Source organism: Erythrolamprus reginae, chromosome 3, assembly GCF_031021105.1.
Source record: "Erythrolamprus reginae isolate rEryReg1 chromosome 3, rEryReg1.hap1, whole genome shotgun sequence".
Taxonomy (NCBI): Eukaryota; Metazoa; Chordata; class Lepidosauria; order Squamata; family Dipsadidae; genus Erythrolamprus; species Erythrolamprus reginae.
In genome coordinates this window covers 38,339,957-38,350,896 of record NC_091952.1, presented here as the reverse complement: position 1 = coordinate 38,350,896, position 10,940 = coordinate 38,339,957, and the positions used below count along the sequence as shown (strand labels likewise).

Below are 10,940 nucleotides of genomic sequence, written 5' to 3'. Positions count from 1 at the left end.
GCATTAATCTAATGTACGGGTGTCAAACCCACAGCATCAAGTTGCTGTCACATGATGTTTCATGACGTTTTCCCATTCGTGGAGCTGAGGTGGGTGTGGTTTGTGCATGACGCATCCGACCCCTGGTCTGCCAGTTTGACAACTCTGATCTAGTGAGTACATTAGGAGGGGGTTTGTTTAATTTGAACTCCAAGTTAATGAAAAAGAGATAGGCTTGGCAAGACATCAGTTGTAAAGCATGTAAAAGAGAGCATATGAACCAAGACAAATTCCTTGTGTGTCCAATCACACTTGGCCAATAAAATTCTATTCTATTCTATTCTGTTCTGTTCTGTTCTATTTCTATTATATTCTAAAATTATAACTCATTGACTTTTTAAATTTCTAAAATTATAATTCTAAAATTATGACTCATTGACTTTTTAAAAATCCTGTTGCCACCTAGAGCCTTCAGACTGGGGCAATTTACAAACATTTCAAATAAACAGACCACTATAAGTTTACAATGCAACTATTCAGAGTGAAATGACAATGAATCCACTTGAGTCATTTCTGCGGATGAAAATATTTCACTATAAATGAAAACAATCTAGAGGGGAATAATAGAGACCCGGAAGAAAAAGGTCCAATTTTCTGCAGAATAAAATAGCTCAGTTCATGCCTCCAATCTATAACTGAATCATATTACACATTGGGTAAAAACACTTGAACTGGTACTTTCAATGTGTTGAAGTTGCCAACCATCTACCATTAAATTGATGCCATCAGGAGGATTATGGAAATCTGCCTTCTCTCCTCAGGGCAGAGAGGATTATAAAAGTTTATATTATATAAACTGCTCTTATATAAAAGTTTATATAAGAGCGGTTACAATATATGTTTTGAAGAGGTGGATCGCTCTTACCTGCCGCTACCGTTGTGCTGCGCACACAACCTGAATTGTCTTATGTGTGCACATGGACACAGCGCATGTATGCATGCCCCAGGATGATTTTGCTTCTGCTCATGCGCAAGAAGCCAAAATGTGCCAAAATCTCACGAGGGGATGCACACACACATGAGATTTTTGCAATTTTGGCAAAAAAAACCCACCCAAATCTTACATGCGTAAGCATCCCCTCATGAGATTTTCCTTCTGCGCATACGTAGAAAGCACAAAATATGAAAAATTAAAGAAAAAAGATGGCTGAAGGAATGGCACAGAGTGGTTGCATACAAATTGCGTGATCTGGCGGCCACTACTGGTGCTCAGTCGCCTACCACACCGGTAGCAACCCATCCCTGGTGTGTTGGTACAAGTTATTTCACTCAAAGAGAAATTTTGAGAATCTTAAGCATATTACTTTCCATTCATGTATAATAATTGAGAAAGGAGTGAGATCACTAAAATACCAAAAATAAATATGTTATTACAGAAGTTTTTCTGCTTGATCCTCAAGATACTGACACAAAGTCACTCTGCGTTATCAAAGTGCAGTGGTACCTCTACCTAAGAATGCCTCTACATACAAACTTTTCTAGATAAGAACCGGGTGTTCAAGATTTTTTTGCCTCTTCTCAAGAACCATTTTCTACTTACAAACCCGAGCCTCCGAAACTGTAACCGGAAAAGTCAGGGAGAAGCCTTTGTGGGGCCTCACTCGGAATCTCCTGGGAGGAAATAGGGCCAGAAAAGGTGGGGAGAAGCCTCTGTGGGGCCTCTCTAGGAATCTCCTGGGAGGAAACAGGGCTTCCATCCTCCCTGTGGTTTCCCCAGCCGCATGCATTATTTGCTTTTACATTGATTCCTAGGGGGGAAATTGCTTCGTCTTACGAACTTTTCTACTTAAGAACCTGTCACGGAACAAATTAAGTTCATAAGTAGAGGTACCACTGTACCATTTTCTTTCTTCACTGATTAATAGAGAAGTACAACTCACTAGCACACTTGAATGATATGTGTAAATCCATGTTATGCAGAAATCAGCCGTGTATAGGATGTCAAATACGATCTGATTTACTCTAACCAAAATAGGCAAACAATCTATCTTGAAACAAAAAAAAGCACACACATCTTTATTTCAGTATGTGTTTATCCATGTAAGGAAAACCATCAAGAAAACATTGTTACAAACTGCAAAACAGTTCCAGAGATTGAAGATGAGGAAATTTATTAATTGCTATCAATATCAGCCAATAGGCTCCTTCCCTAGATATGTGTACGTATTCCCCATGCAAATTCAAGCTCATGGAACTGTGTTTGGTTGTTGGGTTGTTGTTTTTTTTATTAAGAACCTGGGTGAAAATAGACACATTCCTTGAACAGTGAATCTTCCACTAACACTGTCAAAATGGTACATTTTCAATATCAGTTGTTTGTTTCTTAAATATTCCCTGTGCTCAATTTAGAATTATTTCACTGTGGTGCATCAAATAGTTGGACTAGCTATCAAAATTAAACTTATTCCCTGTGCTGCTATTATAATAATGCCTGAGATTTTTATAACTTAAGATCATAAGGAACAAAAATTCTAATTGCTGTGCTGTATCTTGATCAGGCTTCATTATTTGCAGAGGGGACTATTTAGCAATGTAAAAACCCATAGAAACACCACTTGTTCCACATTATGGGGAATGAGAAAGGAACTGTTTGGAAACATGCATAATGTATTTTGGGAGGAAAGCCTCTTTTTTTTTTGGAGGAACAAATTCATCTGAGAGTTGCTATAATATTGTTGCTCCTGCTGCATCCACACTTCTTGGATCTTTCACACCAATTATGAAATTGTTTGTTCTTCTGGCTCCATGAACTATAGACAGGACTTCAACTTTCTTTACGTGTTCACCTCTGGTTGTAAAATAGCTGATATCTTCTTCTGGAAACTCACCTAATTTTAAAAAATGGAAAAAATTACCCATTTGCCCCATTTGAGTCAACTTGAAACATTTGTTTTGTCAGGTACACAACTTATTTTGGAGGCATTTCCATACTGTGGCTTTACATCAGTCCAAAATCAACTCTGGATATTCTCCATGACTGGTAGCCAAGTCAATTCATTTCCAGATCATTATAGTGGCAAACCTTTTCTTCCTCAGGCGTCAAAATAATAATAATTAATAATAATTTATTAGATTTGTATGCCGCCCCTCTCCGAAGACTCGGGGCGGCTCACAACACGATAAAAGCAATATTATACAGGCACAAATCTAATATTAAAAAATACCTAAAAACCCTATCATAATTAAAAACCAAACAGCACACATACCAAACATAAATTATAATAAGCCTGGGGGAAAGGTGTCTCAAATCCAACATGCCTGGCGGTATAGGTGGATCTTAAGTAGTTTACGGAAGACAAGGAGGGTGGGAGCAGTTCTAATCTTCGGGGGGAGTTGATTCCAGAGGGCTGGGGCCGCCACAGAGAAGGCTCTTCCCCTGGGGCCCACCAGACGACATTGTTTAGTAGACGGGACCCGGAGAAGGCCAACTCTGTGGGACCTTATCAGCCGCTGGGATTCGTGCGGTAGCAGGCAGTTCCTGAGGTATTCTGGTCCAATTTATTTATTTATTTATTTATTTATTATTTGGATTTGTATGCCGCCCCTCTCCGAAGACTCGGGGCGGCTCACAGCAAGTGAAAAAAAACCAATCCAATACATAATCCAATTAATTAAAATATGAAAAGTTTTAAAAAACCCTATACTAACATACACACACACAAGCATACCATGCATAAATTCAGCGGGCCCAGGGGGAGATGTTCAGTTTCCCCATGCCTGACGGCAAAGGTGGGTCTTGAGAAGTTTACGGAAGGCAGGAAGAGTAGGGGCAGTTCTGATCTCCGGGGGGAGTTGGTTCCAGAGAGTCGGTGCCGCCACAGAGAAGGCTCTCCCCCTGGGGCCCACCAACCGACATTGTTTAGTTGACGGGACCCGGAGGAGGCCCACTCTGTGGGACCTAATCGGTCGCTGGGATTCGTGCGGCAGAAGGCGGTCTCGGAGATATTCTGGTCCGATGCCATGAAGGGCTTTAAAGGTCATAACCAACACTTTGAATTGTGACCGGAAACTGATCGGCAGCCAATGCAGACTGCGGAGTGAGGGTGAAACATGGGCATACCTGGGTAAGCCCATGACTGCTCTCGCAGCTGCATTCTGCACGATCTGAAGTTTCCGAACACTTTTCAAAGGTAGCCCCATGTAGAGAGCATTACAGTAGTCGAACCTCGAGGTGATGAGGGCATGAGTGACTGTGAGCAATGAGTCCCGGTCCAGATAGGGCCGCAACTGGTGCACCAGGCGAACCTGGGCAAACGCCCCCCTCGCCACAGCTAAGAGATGGTTTTCTAATGTGAGCTGTGGATCGAGGAGGACGCCCAAGTTGCGGACCCTCTCTGAGGGGGTCAATAATCCCCCCCCAGGGTAATGGACGGACAGATGGAATTGTCCTTGGGAGGCAAAACCCACAGCCACTTCGTCTTATCCGGGTTGAGCTTGAGTCTGTTGACACCCATCCAGGCCCCAACAGCCTCCAGGCACCGGCACATCACTTCCACCGCTTCGTTGACTGGGCATGGGGTGGAGATGTAAAGCTGGGTATCATCCAATGCCATGTAGGGCTTTAAAGGTCATGACCAACACTTTGAATTGTGACCGGAAACTGATCGGCAGCCAATGCAGGCCACGGAGTGTTGTACATACGTGGGCGAATCTGGGAAGCCCCACGATGGCTCTCGCGGCTGCGTTCTGCACGATCTGGAGTTTCCGAACACTTTTCAAAGGTAGCCCCATGTAGAGAGCGTTGCAGTAATCAAACCTCGAGGTGATAAGGGCATGAGTGACTGTGAGCAATGACTCCCTGTCCAAATAGGGCCGCAACTGGTGCACCAGGCGAACCTGGGCAAACGCCCTCCTCACCACAGCCAAAAGATAATGTTCCAATGTCAGCTGCGGATCGAGGAGGACGCCCAAGTTGCGCACCCTCTCTGAGGGGGTCAATAGTTCCCCCCCAGGGTAATGGACGGACAGATGGAATTGTCCTTGGGAGGCAATACCCACAGCCACTCCGTCTTGTCTGGATTGAGTTTGAGTTTGTTGATACCCATCCAGTCCCCAACAGCCTCCAGGCACTGGCACATCATTTCCACTGCTTCGTTGACTGGACATGGGGTGGAGATGTACAACTGGATATCATCCGCATATTGATGATACCTCACCCCATGCCCTTGGATGATCTCACCCAGCGGTTTCATGTAGATATTAAATAGCAGGGGGGAGAGGACCGACCCCTGAGGCACCCCACAAGGGAGAAACCTAGAGGTCGACCTCTGACCCCCCACTAACACCGACTGCGACCGACTTGAGAGGTAGGAGGAGAACCACTGGAGAACAGTGCCTCCCACTCCCAACCCCTCCAGTCGGCGCAGAAGGATACCATGGTTGATGGTATCGAAAGCCGCCGAGAGGTCAAGAAGCACCAGGACAGAGGACAAGCCCCTGTCCCGGGCCCGCCAGAGATCATCCATCAACGCGACCAAAGCAGTTTCCATGCTGTAACCGGGCCTGAAACCCGACTGTTGAGGCCCTAGATAATCGGCTTCTTCCAAGGACCGCTGGAGTTGGAGCGCCACCACCTTCTCAACAACCTTCCCCATAAAGGGAAGGTTGGAGACTGGACGGTAGTTATTAAGCACGGCTGGGTCCAGGGAAGGCTTCCTGAGGAGGGGGTGCACAAGTGCCTCCTTATAAGGAGCCGGGAAGGACCCCCTCCCCAAGGAGGCGATGACAATCTCCTGGACCCAGCTCCGTGTCACCTCTCGACTGGCCGAAACCAACCAAGAGGGACACGGATCCAGTAAACAGGTGGCAGAACTCACAGCTCCAATGGCCTTGTCCACTTCATCAGGTGACACCAAGTCAAACTCCTCCCAGACAGATGGACAAAGAACATGTGTGCGTGCTATCGTGCATTCATGATTGCCCATACCCACAATTCAAAGCCTAGGGAGGGCAAAAACAGCTTCCCCACCCCTGGAGGCCCTCTGGAGGCCAGAAATGGCCTGTTTCCCAACTTCTGGTGGGCCCAGTAGGCTCATATTTTGCCCTCCCCAGGCTCCAAAGGCTTCCTTGAAGCTAGGGTAGGGTGAAACATCCTTCCCCATTCGCCCGGAGGCTCTCTGGAAGCCAAAAAGGCCCTCCCAGAGCCTCTGTGCGAGCCAAATATCAGCTGGCTGGCAAACACATGCACGTTGGAGCTGATCTAGGACCACAGCTCATGTGCTAGGAGATATGGCCCCACGTGCCACCTGTGGCACCCACGCCATAGGTTCGCCATCACTGTTATTCTGGCTACAGAACAGCTTTCCATGTAAAAAAAAATTCCTAACCAATAGGAACTCATGTCTCATTTTTCCAGACTCAGGCTAACATGTTTTTGCAGCAACCCCAAACAGCAACCATTCTGTTTCATGAAGAATGGAATGCAAAAAGGGGTATTAAGAAAACTCTTTATTATGTGAGATGCAGGTCAGGGGAGGTTTGTAGGTCTGGCAGTTGCTCAGGGCTGTGTATTCAACTGAATATTTTGTTTCTTTCTCTCCAATAGGCCAAGTGGAGCCGATTAGTGTTCTCAATACGGTATTTTGAAACCACCATATTTGGGGTGAGTTTCAAAATGCTTTAGGGAGATTGGAGAATAAAACTGTGCTGGTACTCTTACTTCCCTGAGGGTACTGGGGCCCACATCTTCTACCATAATTGCAAATGCTAGCCAAGTTAACAAAAATGGTGACACCCCCCCCCCCCCCGCCATGTCTTTTCCAGCAATTTATCATTAAGTGTTGGTTATGACCTTTAAAGCCCTACATGGCATTGGACCAGATTACCTCCGGAACCGCCTGCTACCGCATGAATCCCAGTGACCGATAAGGTCCCACAGAGTTGGCCTTCTCTGGGTCCCGTCAACTAAACAATGTCGTTTGGCGGGCCCCAGGGGAAGAGCCTTCTCTGTGGTGGCCCCGGCCCTCTGGAACCAACTCCCCCCGGAGATTAGAACTGCTCCCACCCTCCTTGTCTTTTGTAAACTACTCAAGACTCATTTATACCGCCAGGCATGGGGGAGTTGAGATAGCTCTTCCCGCTAGGCCATTACAACTTATGCATGGTATGTTTGTGTGTATGTTTGGTTTTATAATAGGGGTTTTTAGTTGTTTTTATTATTGGATTGTACATGTCGTGTTTATTATTGTTGTTAGCCGCCGCGAGTCTGCGGAGAGGGACGGCATACAAATCCAATAAATTATTATTATTATTATTATTATTATTATTATTATTATTATTATTATTATTCCTTCTGCTTGAGAAAGTTGCCTTCCCTTTGCTTAAAATAATGAAGGATGGCTCCTCAGTTGAAGTAATGTTGTGGGGGCATTCACCCACTCTCACTTAGGCCAACTGATCAGATGGATTTGAGTAAATGTTGTTTCACAGCAAAAAGGCAAAACAGTTAACAAAGCCAAAGATTTAACTCTTCTCCATGTGTTGATAAAATAAATATAAAAATGTTGAAGAAAAATGTTCCCAATCTTTGGGTTTTTTAAACAAAAAATGATCAGGTTATGAACATGTGAAAAAATGCCTAAGCACTTTCTCTAATATAAAACCTCAATTTCTAGTGATAAAAACGTCCATCAAATTATATTGGCAAAAGTAAAAAATAAAAAGCAATATATCTTTTCTTTAGAGTCTTTTTTGGGGGGTCAGGGCTTTAATTTAAAGTGCTGGCAGTGATCTGTCATCTAAACATTGGCCAGGTCCATCCTTCCTTAGCTTTTCAACTTCAATCTCTTATGTAGTCCATCATAAAAGAATACCCCTTCTTTCTATACTTGCACCTTATAAAATTTAACAGATCATGTCCAACTGAGAAATGCTGCAGACTAGTTTTAGATACTTACTATCAACTTCTAGGATATTTGATTGTAGCTGAGGGTGAAGCCGTCCAAGTGATAGACTCTCACTTAGATTTTTGTTATATGCCAAAACATTTATTAAAATCTGTCAGAAAGAAATGAAATCCATTACGAATGAATTATTATTTAATTATACCTTGAGTCTTGTCTGCTGTTCAAAGGCTTAGCAAGCAACACGCTCCCACCAGACAAACATGCCTATAGTGGCCTAATCATGGAGATCCTTGTGGATGCACAAATATGTTGTGTAATCTCTACACTTCACAAACTGCCCTCCAATCCATGGGAATCACTGCCTGAACAAAGCAGTGGTCTCTGCTCCCATAATGAAATTATTAATCCTGTTTCCGGTACTTACCTGCATAATGCTGCTTAAAGCTTTATCTCCACCACTGGCTCCCAGGCAGAGATAAGTTCCACACATCCCTTCTGATGGCCGAACAATAGTGGGTAGTAAGAAAGACAAAGGCCGTTTCCCAGGTTGAATAAAATTCCTCTGCAGGAAAAAGATGTTATCCCCTAAAACACTGCTAAATATATTCTTAGGAGCTTTCTTTGCTCTTCAAGGTTCAGTTTCCTTATGAATATTTTGTACAAATACCATTTTTAAGAGCTAGATCAGAATTTTTCAATCTTCATAACTTTAAGTGGCTGAACATATGCTGCAACGTCCTACCGGTCAATGACTACTTCAGCTTCAACCGCAACAACACAAGAGCACGCAACAGATTCAAACTTAGTACGAACCGCTCCAAACTTGACTGTAAAAAATATGATTTCAACAATCGAGTTATCGAAGTGTGGAACTCATTACCGGACTCAATTGTGTCAACCCCTAACCCCCAACGTTTCTCCCTTAGACTCTCCACAATTGACCTCTACAGCTTCCTAAGAGGCCAGTAAGGGGCGTACATAAGTGCACTGGTGTGCCTTTCGTCCCCTGTCCAATTGTCTTTCCTTTCTTTCACCTATCATATATATTCTCTTCCTTTCATATATCCTCTCCTCTAAGTTCACTTTTACCCTTATATATATTACCATATTCTATTTTCCTTCCTATGTATTTGTGTATTGGACAAATGAATAAATGAAATGAAATGAACCATATATGTAGATAGGAATTTTCTCTTCTGCTTTTGTTTGGCAAAGTTTTGATTCTTTTGTTAACTAAATTGTATGACTTCTGTGAAGTAGATTCAACCTTGTCTATCATCAGCTTCAATACTATAAAGACTGAATGAAAATGATCTTGGCTAAAAAGTGTCTACATTTACATTCCATCAATATTTTTATTAAATCAAGTTCATTTATTTAGAGGATTTACTAAAATAAATACAACCCAATGATTCTTTAAAAATATAAGTAATCTAAAATTATAAATGTAATTGCACTTTGCAAATGTGCAACTAATTAATTAATTATGGTAAATTAATTATCTCGGGTATACATATTGAATATGCTCATATATAATTATTCCTGCTTTCAGTTTTGTCCTGGAATAATTTTTTAATTTATTACCAAGGTGGAAGAAGAATTGTCCTCTGTTTCATTTATCCAAGAAAAATCCAACATCTGACTATTTAGAAGGATTCCTGAAGAAGTCATTATTCCACTTCCAAATGGCCGATTCAAGGAACTGAAATAAAACAGAAATATTATTGGGCTGAAATTCAAATCTTCCAAATCAATCAACTGCCCAGTATTTTACAATTGTATAAATAATTTTAACCTGTGCAGGATAAAGGGTTCTTACAGATCACACATGAGTTCAATCTTTAGTATATTTTGTAACTTGATTCATTAATGGTACTACTCTCCATCCATTTCAAGAAGTAATACTTTGTCTGGTTCATTTTGAATCACCCAACAATCAATTACCCATGAATTATCTGTATTCTGATATTATGAGAAAGGGATATTAATAATCTGCTTCCTCTCAATTCATTCTCTCATAAGTCTATTTTAAGCATTTTTTTCATTTTAACCAAAAGTTCTAATAATCTTTTCTTTGCATTATTTTTAGACTTTTCAGATTCTGGGGACTAATTACAAAATCAGATTAGTACAACATCTCTAAGTAGGAAATGTAATGCATTTAAAGTACATGAAATGTCGACATTTTCCTACCATGATGCAAAACACGCACTTCTGACGCGATGTGAACCAGTTATATTTTTTCTGTATGTTATTCCAATCTACCACTGCTATAATATTTGTTTTGAATGGGGGAGAAAAAAAAACCCAGTTCTGCCTCAACCGGTGGCAGCACATGAGGTGTTGATACCACTTTATAATGTCTTAGTAAGGCCACACTTGGAATAGTACATTCAGTTTTGGTCGCCACAATGTAAAAAAGATGTTGAGACACTAGAAAGAGTGCAGAGAAAAGCAACGAAGATGATTAGGGGATTGGAGGCTAAAACATATGAAGAGTGGTTGTAGGAACTGGATATTTATTTATTATTTATTTATTTATTCAATTTTTATGCCGCCCTTCTCCTTAGACTCAGGGCGGCTTACAACATGTTAGCAATAGCACTTTTTTAACAGAGTCTACGGAGAGGGGCGGCATACAGATCTAATAAATAATAATAATAATAACTGCCCCCACAATCTGGGTCCTCATTTTACCCACCTCGGAAGGATGGAAGGCTGAGTCAACCTTGAGCCGGTGATGAGATATGTCTTGTTTAATGAAAAAAAGGACCAAGGGAGAGATGATAGCAGTGTTCCAATATCTCAGGGGCCACCACAAAGAAGACGGAGACAAATTATTCTTCAAAGATCATTCGCCATTAGATTCTTGCCCCCTGGCTGACGAATGGATTGAGAGAAATAGATTGAATGGGAATGACTGGTTTCTATGTTCTTCTACTTTAGATTTTATATTTAATTAATTGGACCCAAAATGTTATGTATTGTTTTTATTATATATTGTGAATCATCCCGAGTCCTCGGAGTCCAATAAATAAATAAATAAATAAATAAATA

At 41.9% G+C, this 10,940-nt stretch overlaps 1 protein-coding gene across 1 annotated transcript in view; it reads right to left on the bottom strand.

Moving 5' to 3' along the window:
• Positions 1–2,040: 2,040 nt before the first annotated feature.
• GGT7 (gamma-glutamyltransferase 7) overlaps positions 2,041–10,940 on the bottom strand; it is a 51,596-nt gene continuing 42,696 nt past the window's right edge. The window contains exons 12-15 of the mRNA XM_070748823.1: positions 9,468–9,585; positions 8,308–8,445; positions 7,935–8,034; positions 2,041–2,867 (exon numbers count right to left, since the gene is read on the bottom strand). Of these exons, the coding sequence (XP_070604924.1) occupies positions 2,704–2,867; positions 7,935–8,034; positions 8,308–8,445; positions 9,468–9,585 (520 nt within the window). The 3' untranslated portion in view covers positions 2,041–2,703. The remainder of the gene's footprint in view (positions 2,868–7,934; positions 8,035–8,307; positions 8,446–9,467; positions 9,586–10,940) is intronic.